At 34.1% G+C, this 17,718-nt stretch overlaps 1 protein-coding gene across 1 annotated transcript; it reads right to left on the reverse strand.

Moving 5' to 3' along the window:
• Positions 1-3,468: 3,468 nt before the first annotated feature.
• On the reverse strand, positions 3,469-3,849 carry LOC140511296 (ras-like GTP-binding protein O-RHO). The gene is given in 3 exon segments (XM_072620364.1): positions 3,469-3,573; positions 3,686-3,729; positions 3,732-3,849. Coding segments are annotated over 3 exon segments (267 nt in total).
• Between the last annotated feature and the right edge of the window lie 13,869 nt (positions 3,850-17,718).

The following is a 17,718-nucleotide window of genomic DNA, read 5'->3' on the forward strand; positions in this document are numbered from 1 at the left end:
ATACTTGTTAATCGTGAGAACTGTATACTTATTATGAAGTGTAAAAGTGATATAAATAAATAGAGGCAGTGCTTATAAATTAATGATGTGATGACAACAAACATGGTTTAGGGGAGCAAAGGGATTGTGATGGGAGATGTGAAAAAGGGGAGGCCGAAAAAACATAAATTTCATTACAGGAAGAGGCACAAAAATATAGTAAAGTAGAGGGAAAAAAGAGAGGGAGATGAACATTGTTTGAGATGTATTCTCATCTGAATGGATCCATGGAGGTTAAAATAAACTCAGTTAAATATGGAAATACAATTAGTTCTATAGGCAGTAGAAGGAGAAAGGGGAAAAAAGGGATGGATGGCAAAAAGGGAGGGAAGAAGTGGTAAGGGAAAGGGGGATTAGAAAGGAGGGGACCTGAAAGAAGATAGAGAAGACTTAGACAGGTGGTGGTAAAACATTAAAACTATTTTAGAATGAAAGGGAGAAAGGGAAACTTAAAGCATAAGCAAGGGGAATGGGGAAGAAGGAAAAGACAGAGATAATAATAATAACTATAAATGGAATGAACTCTTCCAAAAAACAGAGAAAAAGAGCATAATGGATTAAAAACCATAATCCAATAATATGTTTGAAACACATTTTTAACTGAGGCACACACACAGGGTAAAGGTAAAAGGATGGAGCAGAATATTTTGTGCTTCAACTGATGTAAAAAAAGCAGAGGTAGCAATCCTAATCTTAGAAAAAGCAAAAGCAGAAATAGATCTAATCAAAAGAGATAAGGAAGGGAACTATATCCTGCTAAATGACCCCACAGACAAAGAAGATATTTCATTATTAAACATATATGCTCCAAGTGGTATAGCATCCAGATACTTAGAGAAAAAGTTAAGGGAGTGACAGGAAGAAATAGGCAGCAAAACCATACTAGTGGGGGACCTCAATCTCCCTTTCTTTGAAATTGATAAATCTAACCCCAAATTAAACAAAAAGGAACTTAAGGAGGTGAATAGAACTCTGGACAAAGTAGACATGATAAATCTCTGGAGAAAAGTGAATGGGGGAAAAAAAGGAATATATCTTTTTTTTTTTCTGAACGTTACATGGCAAATATACAAAAATTGATCATGTACTAGCGCATAAAACCCTCACAATCCTGTGTAGAAAGGCAGAGGTAGTCAATGCGTACTTTCAGATCATAATGCAATAAAACTAAAATGTAATCAAAGGACATGGAAAAGCAAACCAAAATCTAATTGGAAACAAAACAATCTCATCCTAAAGAACTATGGATCAAACAACAAATTATGGAAACAATCAACAACTTCATTCAAGAAAATGGCAATAATGAGACAAATTACCAAATTTTTGAATACTGCAAAAGTAGTTCTTAGGGGAAATTTTACCTCTTTGAATGTGTACATGAGTAAAACAGAGAAAGAGGAGCTCAATGAATTGGGTATGCAGCTGAAAAAAGCATGAAGAAGAACAAATTGAAAACTCCAAGTACATACCAAATTACAAATACTGAAAACCAAAGGAGAGAATAATCAAAATGAAATTAAGAAAACTGTTAGACTAATAAATAAAATTGAGTTAATTTTATGAAAAAAACAATAAAATTGATAAACTTTTAATCCATTTTATTAAAAAAGGAAATAAAAAAGCAAATTATCAATATCAAAAATGAAAAGTGTGAACTCACAGCCAAAGAGGAGGAAATTAAAACAAAAATAAGAAATTACTTTGCAGAAATGAATGACCATACATTTACCAATCTAAATCAGATGACTGATTAATGTAAAAAGTATAAATTTCTGAGATTAACAGAAGAGGAAGTTGAATACCTAAAAAACCTTATCTCAAAAAAAAAAATTAAATTAACGATCAATGAACTCCTGAGGAAAATATTTCCAAAGACAGATGGATTCACAAGTGAATTCTGTGAAACATTTAAAGAACAGTTAATTCCAATACTATACAGATCATTTCGGGAAATTTTTGAAGAATGAGGCTTCCCAAATTCTTTGCAGGACACAAATACAGTTTTGATACCTAAATGAGGAAGAGCTAAAACAGAGAAAGAAAATTATAGACAAATTTCTCTTCTGAACATAGATCCAAAAATTTTAAATAATATTTTATTCATTTATTTTTTTAGAAAACTGGTTTTATTTGGTTAGTAATTGGAAAAAAATTAACTGACACAGAAAAAGAAATTCAGTCATCAGGAGAGGAATGAGAAGTTCCAAGGTTGACTTTGACCACCAATAAAGACAATAGGCAACAAACTCCCCCAGGAGATTAAAGGGAGTCATCATTGCAAGAGTAAGAAATAAAGAAACATTGTACAGACCAAGATGCTGCAACTTGAGTTCAGACCTGGCATTGCCTTGGGGTGGAACCAATTCTCCATCCACTGACTCCAATTATAGGAGACATGGGTGGACACTGAGCTATGTTATGCAGCAAAGGAACTGCTAATGGCTGTCATTCACTGGAGGAAACGACAAAAAGAGATTTCAAATGTTTTTCCATCTGACTTTATGTTCAAATGTACTTTCTTAAAAAAAAAAAAAAAACAAATACAAAACCCAAAGAGACCTTCTGTACAGAAAACAAATATCAGTATTAAGAAAGCCAATTATCCAAAAAATACTACATCTAAGCTGGGGTAGATATATTTATTTTTTGGTAATATATATTAAGTGTCCCTAATTGCACAGTAACTCTAAGGTAACTAACATGAAACCACAGAACTGTAGCTTTGCAACAGATGTACGTGGACTTGCCATCTCTGGCTAGGTCCTATTTTCAACAATTGCATAATACCCCGGAGCTATGCCAATGAAAGCTTTATAAGAGGTCTTGCTTTGAAGTGACTTTGTATTTATTCCCCACAGGTCCCTGAAGCTGACAGCAACAGGACATGTAGTTAAAGCCCAATTCATAAAAATATTACCTTTTCTCTTTCTAGAAAGAAGCAAGAAGTTATGAATTTCCTTGAATTAGTGCTGGATATGCTGGTTGGGAAAATGAAGAAGGTTATTTAAGAATAATGTCAGAGGGACCTGGTGTGCACAGATGTGTTGGACACAGACTGTCGTTAAACAATCATGATTGGCTTATAAATACAGGTAACAAAATGATTTCTGATTTGTACATATCATAAAGTAAATTATAGATAAATGAAAAAGATCAGTAATCATGCACTAAGATTAATAAACAGTACTTCAAAAATTAGCCGATTGGGGGCTTGGGCTTTCCACTGTGTTTTCAAGACAAGGCACCCGGATTTTTTCTGTCCATGTCTGGCTTGCAAAGTCACTCTTGTGGCCATTTCAAAAACCTCCCTCACACCATCTTTGGTCTTCCCTGAACACTCCATGTAACCAAATGCACCAATCCAATTTGCCATATATCTGCCTTCCTCAGGTTTCATTGGCTCCTGCTTAATCTTGGCCAGCTCTCGTCTCATGTGCTCATCATTTCGAAGATCCTTTTTGTTCCCAACCAGGATAAGGGGCACATTGGGACAGAAATGCTTCACATCCGGGGTCCAATTCTCTGGGATATTTTCTAAACTATCAGGGCCATCGATGGAAAAACACATAAGTATAACATCAGTATCTGGGTAAGAAAGAGGTCTAAGGCGATCATAATCTGCTTCACCATCAGTGTCCCACAGGGCCAACTCCAACTGTTTTCCATCCATTTCAATATCTGCTACATACTTTCAACCACTGTGGGCACATAAACCTCAGGGAATTGGTCTTTGCTCAATACAATCAGCAAGCATGTCCTTCCACATGCACCATCATCAACTATAACCCACTTTTTTCGGGTGGCAGCCATAGCTCAAGAGGTTCTCCAGTCCGTCCTCAATGGACGAGTAATGCTTGGAGACTCATGGATTTTGGGACTCAGGCAGTTTCTACACCAGAAACCATAGGGCGTCTGGTGAGTGGGGAGTGGGAGAGTGGGCCTAAATAATATTTTAGCAAAAAGAATAAAGCAGCTTGTAACGAACATAATACGTTAAGATCAGAGAAGATTTTTACCAGGAACATAGGACTGGTTCAATATTAGGAAAACTATTAACATTATTGATCATATCAACAGTAAATCTAACAGAAACCACAAAATTTTCTCTATAGATGCAGAAAAGCTTTTGACAAAATACAACACCCATTCCTATTAAAAAACACTGGAGAACATAGGAATTAATGGAACTTTCCATAAAATAATAAGCAGTATCTACCTAAATCCTTCAGCAAGCATTACATGCAGTAGGGATGAGCTAGATGCATTTCCAGTGAGATCAGGGGTGAAACAAGGATGCCCATTATTATCATATTACTCAATATAGTACTATAATTGATAACTGTAGCAATAAGAGAAGAAAAAGGAATTGAAGGAATTACAATAGGCAAAGAATAAACTAAATTATCCCACTTTGCAGATGATATCATGACATATTTAGAGAATCAAATAAAAAAATACTTGAAATAATAAAAAAAAAATTTGGCAAAGTTGCAGGTTAAAAAATAAACCCACAGAAATCTTCTGCATTTCTATATTTTACTAACAAAGCCCAACAGCAAGAGATAGAAGGAAAACTCCCACTTAAAGTTGGGTAGACACTATTAAATATTTGAGAGTCTACCTGACAAAACAAAACCAGGGACTATAGGAACACAATCACAAAGCACTTCTTAAAAATAAAGTCAGATCTAAGTAAGTGGAAAAATACCAGTTGCTCGTGGGTAAGCCAAGTCAATATAACAAAAATGACAATTCTACCTAAATTAATTTACTTACTCAGTGTCATACCAATTAGACTATCACATAATTATTTTCTAAAGCTGGATAAAATAATATCAAAATTCATCTGAACGAACAAAAGGTCCAGAATAACAAGGAAAGTAATGAAAAGAAATGCTAGGGAAGCGATCTACCTCTACCAGATCTCAAATTTTATTATGAAGCAGCATTTATCAAAAAAAAAAAAAAAAAAAAAAAAAAAGTTCATACTGGCTAAGAAACAGAAGGGTAGACCAGTGGAATAGGTTAGGTTCTCAAGACACAGTAGTCAATGAATGTAGCAATCTACTGTTGGATAAACCCAAGGACCCCAGCTTCAGGAATAAGAACTCACTGTTGTACAAAAATTCCTGGAAAAACTGGATAACACTGTAGCAGAAACTCAGCACAGACCAATGCCTGACACCTTACACTAGAATAAAGTCCAAATGGCTTCATGATCTAGGTATAAAGATTGATACTATAAACAAATTAATGGATCCAGGAATAGCGTATTTTTCAGATTTTTGGAGAAGGGAATTGTTTTTTTTTTTTTTTTTTTTGATTAAACAAGAAATAAAAAACATGATTCAGGGCAAAATGGATAATTTTGATTATATGTAATTGAAATGATTTTTGCAGAAACAAAACCAATGATTAGCAAGGAGTTAGAAAATTGGGAAAGAATTTTTGCTACTAGTGTCTGTGATGAAGGCCTAATTTCTAAAATATATGGAGAGCTGAGTCAAATGTGCAAGAATATAAGTCAATCCCCAATTAATAAATGGTCAAAGAATATGAACAGGCAGTTTTCAGAGGAAGAAATTTAAGCTGTCTATTTTCGTATGAAAAAATGCTCTAAATCACTATTGACTGGAGAAATGAAAATCAAAACAACTCTGAGATACCACATAACACCAATAAGATTGAGGAAAATGACAAAACAGGTAACAAAAATTGTTGAAGAAAATGTGGGACAGCTGAAACACTTATTCTTTGTTGGTGGAGCTATGAGCTGACACAACCATTCTGGAGAGCAAATTGGAACTATGAACAAAGGGCTACAAAAATGCGCATACCTTTTGACCCAGCAATAGCGCTTCTGGTACTGTGTCCACAAGAGATCATAAAAATTGGAAAGGGTCCCACATGTACAACAATATTTATAACAGCTTTCTTTGTGGTGGCCAAAAACTCGAAGTCAAGGAGATGCCCATCAACTGGGTAAAGGCTGAATAAATTGTGGACTATGAATATAATGGAATACTATTTTGGTATAAAATATAATAAACAAGAAGACTTCAGAGAGGCCTGGAAATACTTATATTAACTGATGGTGAGTGATAGGAGCAGAAAGAGGAGAACTTTGTACACAGCAGCAACCACAGTGTGTGAGGATTTTTTCTGCTAGACCTAGAATTTCCTTGCAATGCAAGGACTTAAAAAATTTCCAGTGTTCCCTTAAGGCAAAATCCTTTCCACATCCAGAGAAAGAACTATGGAAATCAATTGCATCTCTCTAATCAATAGTGATTTAGAGCAATTTTTCATATGACTTTAGATATCTTTAATTTCTTCCTCTGAAAACTGCCTGTTCATATCCTTGGACCATTTATAAATTGGGGAATGACTTGTATTCTTGTACATTTGACTCAGTTCTCCATATAGTTTAGAAATGAGACTTTTATCACAGACACTAGTTGCAAAAATTCTTTCCCAGTTTTCTGATTCCCTCCTAATCTTGGCTGCGTCAGATTTGTTTGTACAAAAATTTTTCAGTTTAATATAATCAAAATTAGCATAATACTTTCTATCTCTTCTTTAGTCAAAAATTAATCCGTTCTCCACACTTCTGAAAAATACACTATTTTTTGCTCTTCTTATTTGTTTATAATATTAATCTTTATAACTAGATCATGTACTCATTTGCACTTTATCCTTGTGTACAGTGTCAGGCAGTAGTGTATACCTAGTTTTCCCCAACACTTTTGTCCAATTTTCCCAGCAATTTTTGTCAGAGTGAGTTCTTATCACAGAAATTGGGGTCCTTGGGTTTATCAAACAATAGATTCCTAATTCAGTGACTCCTATGTCTTGAGTACCCAGAGTATTCCACTTTTTTACCCTTCTGTTTCTTAGCCAGTATCAAGTAGTTTTAATAATTGTTGTTTTATAATACAATTTGAGATTTGGTAGAGGTAGGCCACCTTCCCCAGCATTTCTTTTCATTAGTCCCCTTGTTATTCTCGACCTTTTGTTCTTCCACGTGAAGTGTGATATTATTTTTTACAACTCTTTATGCCTCTCTTGAGACCTGCATTTGAAGATCTAATTTTCTGCTGAGTTCTGGCCTTTTTATCAGGAAGGTCTGGAAATCCCTTATTTCATGCCTGATATATTTGCTGAACTTTGCTGGGTAATTGATCCTTGGTTGTATTCCTAGCTCCTTTGCCTTGCAGAATATCATATTCCAATGTTTTCAGTCTTTTAATGTAAAAGCTCCAAGCTCCTGTGTGATCCTGACTGCAGCTCCTAGATATTTGAATGGTTTCTTTCTAGCTGGCTGTATTATTTTCTCCTTCATTTCATAGTTTGGGAATTTGGCAAAAATATTTCTTGGGGTTTTTAGTTTGGGACTCTTGAGGGGAAGTGAATAGTGGATTCTTTCAGTGACATTTTGCCCTCTGAATCTAGGATTTCTGGGAAATTTTCCTTGATAATATTTGATGCATTATCTCAAAAGGCTGTTCTGCATGTATTAAGATAATGATGTGGTTTCTGTTAGGTTTGTTGATGATATGATGAATAATGGTAACAGTTTTAGTAATATTGAAGTAGCCCTGCATTGCAGGTATATATCTTATCTGATCATAATGTATTTTTCTCATGATAACTTGCTGTATTCTTTTTGCTAAAATTTTATTTCAAATTTTTATGTCTATATTCATTAAACAAATTGGTCAATAATTTTTTTTTTCTATTTTGGCTTTTCCTGGTTAGGTATCAAAACCATATTTGTATCATAAAATGAATTTGGAAGGACTCCACCAGTTTTACCAGATAATCTATATATTATTGGAATTAGCTATTCTTTATATATTTGATAGACTTTACTTGTAAATCCAGCCAGCCATGGAGATTATTTACTAGGGAGTTCACTGATGGATTGTTCAATATCTTTTTCTGAGATGGGTTTATTTAAGTATTTAACTTCCTCTTCTCTTAATCTGAGCAATTTATATTTTGAAAAATAAACATCCTTCTAATTTAGATTGCTGAATTTATGTGCTTAAATTTGGGCAAAGTCATTTCTAATTATGGTTTTATTTCCTGCTGATAGAAGGTGATTTCACCCTTCTCAATTGTCATATTAGGAATTTATTTTTCTTCTTTCTTTTTTAATCAAATTGACCAAATTTTTTTTCAATATAATTGATTTTTCATAAAACTAAACCTTAGTTTTACATGTATGTTCAATTTCAATTTTATTAATTCCAATTTTATTAATCTCTTCTTTGGTTTTTAGTATTTATAATCTGGTATTTACTTGAAGATTTTCACTTTTTTTCTTTTTCTAGTTTTTCCATCTGCATGTCCAAATCATTGATCTGTTCTTTCTCTATTTTATTCATGTAGACATTCAAAGATATAAAACTTCCCCTAAGAACTCATTTTGCAGTATCCCATAATATTTGATAGGTTGTCTTATTATTGTTATTCTGTTGAGTGAAATTGTTTTCTTTGTTTCTGTGATTTCTTATTTAACCCACACATTCAAAAATATTCGATTTTTTAGTTTCCAATTAATTTTTGGTATGTTTTCCCACGGTATTTTATTACATATATTTTTTATTGCATTATGATCAGTGAAGTATGCATTCACTATCTCTTCTATTCTGCATTGGATTGTGAGATTTTTATGCCATAATGCATGGTCAGTTTCTCTATATGTCTCATGTACTGCTAAGATAAAGGTATATTCCTGCCTATCCCGATTCAGTTTTCTCCAGATATCTACCATATCTAACTTATGCAGAGTTGTATTCACCTCCATAACTTCTTTCTTGTTTATTTTGAGGTTATATTTATGAAGTAAAGAGAGGGGGAGATTGAGGTCCCCACTAGTATAGCTTGCTGCGTATTTCTTCCTGCAACTCGGTTAACTTAAGCTCTAAGAATTTGGATGCTATACCACTTGGAGTAGATATGTTTAGTAATGATATTTCTTCTTTGTCTATGGTGCTTTTTAACAGGATATAGTTTCCTTCCTTATCTCTTTTGACTAGATCTATTTCTGCTTTTTCTTTGTCTGAGATTAGAATTAGTACCCCTGCTTTTTATGTCAGATGAAGCACAATGTGTTCTGCTCCAAACTTTCACCTCTACCCTGTGTGTATTCCACTATTTCAAATGAGTTTCTTGTAAACAGCATATTGTTGGATTATGATTTTTAATCCATTCTGCTATCAGTTTCTGTTTTCTGGGAGAATTCATACCATTCACATTCACAGTTATGATTACTATCTGTTTCTTTCCCTCCCTCCTCTTTCCCGCCATTTGTGCTTTTAGTTTTCCCTTCTCCCTTCCCCTCCACAATAGAGTTTTGATTTTTGACCACCACCTCCCACAGTCTTCTCTTCGTTCTTTCCGTCCCCATCCCTTTTAGTCCACTTTACCCTTACTGATTTTCCCTCCATTTTATCCTCACCTCCCCTTTCTTTCCCCCTTCCCCTTCTACTGCCTCTAGAGGTAGATTTATATACTTAATTAAGTTTGTTGTTCCCTCCTTGAACCAAATGAGATGACAGTACCTCTCAATGTTCATCTGTCTCCCGTCTTTCCCTCTAATGTAATATAATTTTGTGCCTTTTCCTGATACGAAATTTAACATTTGCTTCCTCCTCCTTTTCACATCTCCTGTTACAATCCGTTCATACCATTAAATCACATTTTTGTCATCACATCATTTACTTTATACTTGCTCCCTCTATGTAGATTCTGATCTTGTCTTACATATATGTAAATAGTTTGCCCATAATGAGTAAAAAATTTTTCCCTGTTTCCCTTTTTATGCCTTTCTTGAGATCTGCATTTTAAGAGCAAATTGTCTATTGAGTTCTGGCCTTTTAATGAGGAAGATTAGGAAATCCCTTATTTAATTGATGTCCATCTCCTTGCATGAAATATTATGTTCAGCTTTGCTGGGTAATTGTTCCTGGAATGTAATCCCAGCTCCTTTGCTTTATAGAATATCATATTCCAATTCCTTCTATCTTATAATGTAGAAGCTTCAAGTTCCTGTGTGATACTTGCTTTAGTTTCTCGATATCTGAATGGTTTCTTTTTGGCTGCCTGTAATATTTTCTCCTTTACTTGATAGTTCTGGAATTGGCAACTATATTGTTTGATGTTTTTAGTTTGGGATCCCTTTTGGGAGGTGAATGGTGTATTCTTTTAATGATAATTTTGCCCTCTGGATCTAGGAACTCTGTGCAGTTTTTCTTGATAATTTTTTTGGAAGATATTGCCCAGGATGACTTTTTTCTTTCACCATGAGTTTTTTATTAGGCCAATAATTCTTAAATTTTCTCTCCTAGACCTTTTTTTTCCCCAGTTCAGTTGCTTTTCCCATTAAATATATTACAATTTCTTCTATCTTTTCATTCTTTGGATTTTATTTTATTGATTCTTGATATCTCAAATAGTCATTAGCTTCTACTTCCCCGATTCTGAATTTTATCAATTTGTTTTCTTCAGTTAACTTTTGCATATCCTTTCCATCTGTCCAAATATTATTTTTAAGGTGTTATTTTCTCCAGTTAGTTTTCGTATTTCCTTTTCCAAATTTCCAGTTTTTCCAATTAGATTTTGTGTTTCTTTTTCCATTTGCCCAATTTTTCTTTTTAAATAGATGTTCTTTTCAGTGAACTCTATTTTCAAACTTTTTTACATGATTGGCCAGTTTTTATTCTATTTCTCTAATGTGGCTTTTAAAATTCTTCTTCAGATCTTCCAAGGGTACTGTTTGTGCTTGCTACCAGTTCATAGTCTCTTCTGAAGATTCATATGGGAGTACAGTCTCAATGCTGACATCTTTGATATTACTGTTTTGGTCCTTTTACCAATAGAAAGATTCTATTTTCTTTTCTTTCCTACTTTGCTTCTTACTCATGATGATGTGGCTTTGTGTGTTGTGGCCTTGGGTTCTTTCAGCCAGAAGATAAAATATTAACTGGTGTGAGAAAGCCAAGGTCAGGTGAAGTCTTTTTGTGTTTCCCCATTTGCCATGGAAATAACTTGTTAACTGTGGGGAAGGAGTGGTCTGGCTATAGGATTCCTCCTCTGCTGAGCTAGAGAATAGGGAAGCTCAGTGGATGGTGATCCCGCCTGCCATAATATCTTCCTGATGACCTTGGATGGCTGAGGCATGCCTGGAGTCCTGGTGTTGATGGTTGCTTGGCCCCACTCCTTTTGGCTCGGGATCTCCTACTGCTTTGCTGAGGTGGGGCTGTCTGGGACAGCTCGGGTCCTTTACTGATCCCATTCTGCAAAACCAAGACAGGTCTTCCTTAGATATTTTCCTATCCTCACGTGCTACAAGTCTGTTTCCCTCTTCTGCTGATTTCACAGTTCGAGGATTTTTCTGGGGAAATATTTTCAAGGTCAACAGGGGGAGGGAGAGAGAGCATTTACTGATCACTGACAATTTGGCTCCTGAAAGTTCAACTAGGTGACTTACAGACATTTATTATGCGGACTGATGGTCTCAGTAGCAGCTGCTGCAGATAGCTGGAGCTCCGAGGCTCTCACTTGACCGGTTCCTCCGGACCCCTCTGCTGGGCTGATATGCCTGAGATTCTGCAGTGCAGCTGCTACCTCATGCCACCCAGGGCTTCCTGTTTGGCCCTAGTCAGACAGTTTTTTTTTTTTAAAGAAAATAAGTAAATTTTAATCAGATTCAATCAGTTTATACTTTCATGCAGTTGTAACACTATGCCTAGAATATACGTGGTCAGCTGAAATTAATGGAAGCATGATGTTAGTAGTACTTTTATTGGGAACAAAGAAATAAAATTCTAGTTTTGGGAAAGGGTTTCTGGAATCAGAGACAGGCAACGACAACAGAAACAAAGATAAACAGAGACAGAGAAAGACAGAGAAAGATACACAGATAGAAAAACAGATATTTTAAAAAAAACAAATAATACAAGAAGTTAAAAAAAAAAGAATAAAAGCAACGAATTGATTGAAGTGAACTGTGCCAATATAAGAAAGGGAAGGAAAAAATAACAAATATATCAACGTTTTTGCAGCCACCAGTAACCCAGTCTTCCCACTATATGCCCTTCAGAAAACTCTTAAGAAATTGGATTGGTTAGAATGGTGGAAATCCTGCATAGTATACTAACATCTCCTCAATCTCATCCCCTTCCCCTGAAGGAGTAAATGAAGAACATTTTTGTTTATAGTGTCTAAGTCTTAATTTCAACTGTTGTTCAGGCATTTTTTCAGTTGTGTCTGACTTCATGACTCCATCTGGAGTTTTCTTGGCAAAATACGGGAGACATTTGTCATTTGCTTCTCTAGCTCACTTTATAGATGAAATAAGTGAGCCACACAGGGTTAAGTTGCCAAGGGTGGCACTATTAAGTGTCTGGGCCTGAATCTGAACACATGATTTGAACTTCCTGACTGGAAGTCTGGAATTCTATCTATCTACTACAAAACCTAGCTGTTTCCTAAATTGTAATACCCTAAGGCAAAACATCAGTCACTCTTACTTAAATATACTATTCTTAGCTGTATACCGGGAGTCAGACACAAAGTACTTCTTTATTAGGTCTTGAGTAAGTCATTCTGGCCACACACTCTTCAACTAACCTACTCTCACTATGCACATACAGTCTTACATCAAATTCTCCTTAATATTATGACAAGTGATTATTATTCCAATATAGATTTTCCATCCTCTTTATTTTTTCTCAAGTATCATTTAACCATTTATTTCCTCTATATTACTGATAAACAACTAATCTCAATTAGAATTTAAAAAATTATATTGAGTTCAATGATAAGAACTGAGATACAAATAAATCTTCCTAAGGTCAGTTCTTCCCTTTACCACATCAGCCTCAGGGGAATGCGTTCACAGACTTAAAGTGTCTTTTACAAAAAATTCTCCCACCAATTTCCTTTATAGGGATGTCATATCTAATGGGTGATTTGATAATTTCTTGTAGAACACACCTTGGCTGCTGGGTCAATCTACTGCTGGACTTGAAGAAGCTCCTCCAGGCTGTCTCCTTTCCAGGTCTAACTGACAGTATATTCTCCCATAGATCTCCATTCCTGAACATTTAGTGGCACTTCCAGCCTCTCAGAGCTCACAGCGTCATAGCCTAATCTGTTCCATCTCTGAACCATTCATTTACTGGCAAGAAAGAACAGAACAAAGCAGACAAACAACGGAAAGAAAAGTAACATTTGCCAGGGTAATAAAAACACACCTGACTCTGATAGGGCTTTTCTCCCTGCCAAAAGGTCTACGTTATTTTTTTCTTATTTACACACAAAGCTGCCAGGGAAAGAGAGATCAAATCCTTCAGAAGGAACCTGTTTTGTGCACACTTGGTTCCAGCTCAGTAGCCAACTAAAAGGTTTTTTTGTTTGTTTGTTTCTTTACCAAACAATTAAATGACAAGAGATAGGAATGCTATATCTGTGCTTTGTCTGAAATAGAATGCAATATTCTCTATTTTGCAGCTTTAAACATGTTTGAAAGCAGGTTCCTCAAATATGACATTGCAGAATTTGCAAGTTTTAAAGTCTGAACTCCTATTGCCCGGTCCTTGTTATATGCACATAAGTGAAATAAGTCCCGGAAACTTTATATGACTTGTCTATATTCACATGAGTTATAAACATCGGAAGTGGGATTTGAATCTATGTCTTCTGACTCCACGTATTATGATCTTTCTATTGAATCATATTGACACGGATGAAAAATAACAATTTATTTTTCCATTAATTTTGAAAGCAGCAGAGCACATTGCACATATCATTGTAACTACAAGACTCTGAAGCTTATTATAAGAAAACATTAGGACAATGATAGATTTTTATAATAATTCGTTTATTTTCATCTACACAATGACCATGTAAGTTTCCTTTCACCTTCGTTATCTGTATTTTGAAGATGAGGATACTGAGAGTTTAAATGATTTGCATACAACTTGTAAATGCCTGAGTAGGAACTTGTCTTCTTATCCCACACAGTACATTTTCCCTTGTATTGTAAGATTTCTCATCGGAAAACCATATTTCTAGCAGCATAACATAATACTCAGTAATAGGAACCATCACTAAAACTGGTTGCTTGTGGAAGAGTTACATTCTTAATGCCACTAAAAATGTGTATATATTTCCATGAGCTCTCTTATGACACAAGTACATAAATTATTCCAGAAAGTTGTTAAAGATTTCGTATACACACATGCTTGTAACAGGGCATATTTCTTTATTTTGTTTTATTTTCCTTATGGGAATCATTTTTACTTATGAATATTTAAACTATTATGTGCGTCAAGTAAGTAGATGTGCTTTTGAGTTTCTTCAGAGCAGGGACTATGTTTCATTTAAACTGTGAATCCCTAGGTTTAGTGCAGTGGGTTTTGTAAGTATGTAATTGAATTGGATTTACTCACATGGAATTATTTCAAATGACTCCTCACCTTAATTATTTTTTTTTAAATCAGTTTCAGCTTTTGCTCTTTTGTTTTCTTTTTACTATTTTCTCACACTGACATTGTGCCTTTTATCTCATAAAGTCACAACTTTTTTCATTGCTAGGCTTTCTATACTAATACTCATTTTACTCCCCCAAGGAATTCATTTTAGTGGCCCTTTCAGAACTTGTGATAATTGTAGTACCCTTCTTCCATTCCTGTTTGTCTCTTCTCTTTCCCCTCATGCCCTAGTCTCTGTTTCAGATGTGACTTTATAATCATTTATCCGTCCCAGTTGAAAAACAATTTAATAAACTTAAGCCCTGATAAGTCATTAGATGATAGTAGATAAAAGAACTAAATTAGAAAATATATCTCATGTCTTTTAATAATTAGAAACTACAAAATTAGAAGGTGAAAATACTATCTGGTGTAATCGCTGTGTCCCAGGGATTGCTTAATTTCTTTTGAGAATACAATATATTAGTGATATACTTAGTTGACTTAGTAAATATGATTGTTGGGCCAAATATAAGTAAATTATTAAGTGCCTAAGTTTGTACCACAAAAAATATGATGCCCAAATTATTCGCCCTATATTTTTGGATATTCTAATTGTTAGAGAATTCCAAATACAAGCCAGATGATTTAATAAAATAGGAAGCTCATACACGATAGAAAAATAGCAGAAAAAGCTTTATCCAGTGGTCATGTGCAAATATACAAAACGTATACAAAACTAAGTAGAAGTTTAGTAAGTGCAGAACTTTTTTTGTACAGAAAAACATATTCAAAAAAAAAAAAAAAAACAAATCTACTTAATGGCCACGTCTGAAAATACGTGTATTATTCTGTGTTTCTAATCCATAAACTACTTTCCCCCAAGAGGCAGGAAGCATTCTTCGTTATGAGTCCCTGGAAATAATAATTGTTCATTAAACTGATCAGAGCTGTTATATGAATGTGAATATTAACTGAAACAGCATATTTATTACATTCATTGAAATACATTAAATTTTATTTTTTAATCTTAAAAATATACAGTATACAATATGTCCTCCTTTTCTGAAATTACCTCCTTGACGCAGTCATTGGTTGCACAATAATTTGACAAATATTCTTGAATTGTTCATCTTGAAAATACACATTTCTCAATTCAATATTAAGTACACTTTTGAAAAACATCTATTTTTCCAAGTATAGCCTTAATTATAAGGAGTTTAAATAAGATGATTTCTAATCCATTGAAACATTTTCTCCATCTCTTAGATATATTTCAAAACACTTTATTACATATGACATAATTGTGAAGTGATACTGCAGTATCATGTTTTCTTTGGGACATTTCTGTAATTCTGGAAACAATTTTCATTATAACTTTTTTTTTTAACAGAGTTTACCATTCCCTTGATAGGGACAATACTTCTGGATCCCAAAGAGAAGAAATTTATCTTCCCAAATACTTTTTTGGGTAGATATTCTAAAATATTATGAAAACACATAGAACTTAAGGACTCCACTGATATTATTGTGAGGATGGTTCTGATGTAGTCGCGAATGGAAAGGGAAATTTCATAAGGATATATTGCATTTTTTTTAATTGTCAGCACTTTATCTAGCATTTGTATTCTCTTTCCCTTAGCAAGCATTTTAAGTAGTATCTGCTACAATCTGCATTTCTTTTGTACTACTGTTCTTTTCATTATACTTCTAAACCCATAACTCTTCTCTGCATTGTAAAAGAATCAATACAAGCCCCCCAATTACTTCTCTACTTCAGAGATCCCTCTGCTTCCATAGGTCTGTCATAATTTTGAATAGATTTTAGTTTGAAATCTCTTCCTAAATGTGTGTGCATTATATTTCTATTTCTGTTTGTGCGCACACATATACATAATACATACACATTTATATAAACGTGCACACAGATGTGTGTTTGTGTGTGCAAAGAAAGGGAGAGACAAGAGAGAGAAAACAACTGAAAGCCCACTCTGTGTCATTTGGACCATTCACAGCAACTGGAGATCCCCTAAAACTCTGAAGTGCTGGGTAATTGTCCTCTGATTGCCTCAACTCTTTAATGTTCATCTCTTTGCTCAGAATGGAAAATTCACAGTGACATGTCATATTTCTTTGACTGTAGAAAGCAAAGTTATTGATAAAAACATAAGTGCTAATCAATTTGCTGTATAGTTTTTAATGACGGAAAAAGTAGCTAAGATGTTTCTAATTCTAATTCTAATAGTTTTAGTGCCTTCACTGAAGTTTCTATAATATTTATAATTACAGGCATCTTGCATATGTCATGTCAAAATGACCTGTGTATTAAGTACTAATTGACTTTGTTAGTTGCAGTTTTGGATGAATAAATAGATTCACAGGACTCAAGTGAATTATCATTGGTCATTCAAGAAATGTCAGAGGAGAAATTTGAATTTAGACCATTCTATCTCCAAGTCCAGGACTATATCCATAGCAAAAACAAAACTAAACGAAAATGAAAACAAAACTAAAAACAAACAAAAAAATAAACAGGGAATAATGTCCCTAAATATTTTAAGTAACTACTTAATTGCTGGAATTTGAGTAAATTATCTAAACCTCCTAGGTTTAATTTTATTTGTTCATAAAATGAAGTATTTAGATCAGCTGATCTCTAATATCCCTTGATGTTTTCATACTGAGACTTTCAGGAGTAGTTTTTGATTACTTCCTTTTGGGATAGGGTTATTTTTGTACATAGAGATGTTTCCTATTATGAAGCTGCAGTTAGACACAATGGAAACTTAAACATATAAAGCAAGAATAAATTTTTAAGGAATAGGATCACCTAGAATAGAAACATGTAATAGGACAGTAAAAAAATATATGTATTTCACATTATTTCAGCACTGTTCCTCATTTTCTTTACTACAACAAGAATTTTTAAAAGTATGTATCAAATAATACATAAGCATGGGCATTCTAATACTAGATTAATTTTGAGAGAATAGTATAGGCTGGTGATCAGAAAATTATTTTATCTTTGAAATAGGAAGTCAGGTTCGAATGGAATAAAGCCAATAAACAATATATTAAAAGAATTATTACAATGCTTTACCTAGGACTACTTAAGGAGCTTTGCATCTTTTTTGAAAGATCATACAGGCAAAACCTTAGATCCTCATTGTCAGCAACCCATTATTTCCTGGTGACA

This window comes from Notamacropus eugenii, chromosome 6 (genome assembly GCF_028372415.1).
Source record: "Notamacropus eugenii isolate mMacEug1 chromosome 6, mMacEug1.pri_v2, whole genome shotgun sequence".
NCBI lineage: Eukaryota > Metazoa > Chordata > Mammalia > Diprotodontia > Macropodidae > Notamacropus > Notamacropus eugenii.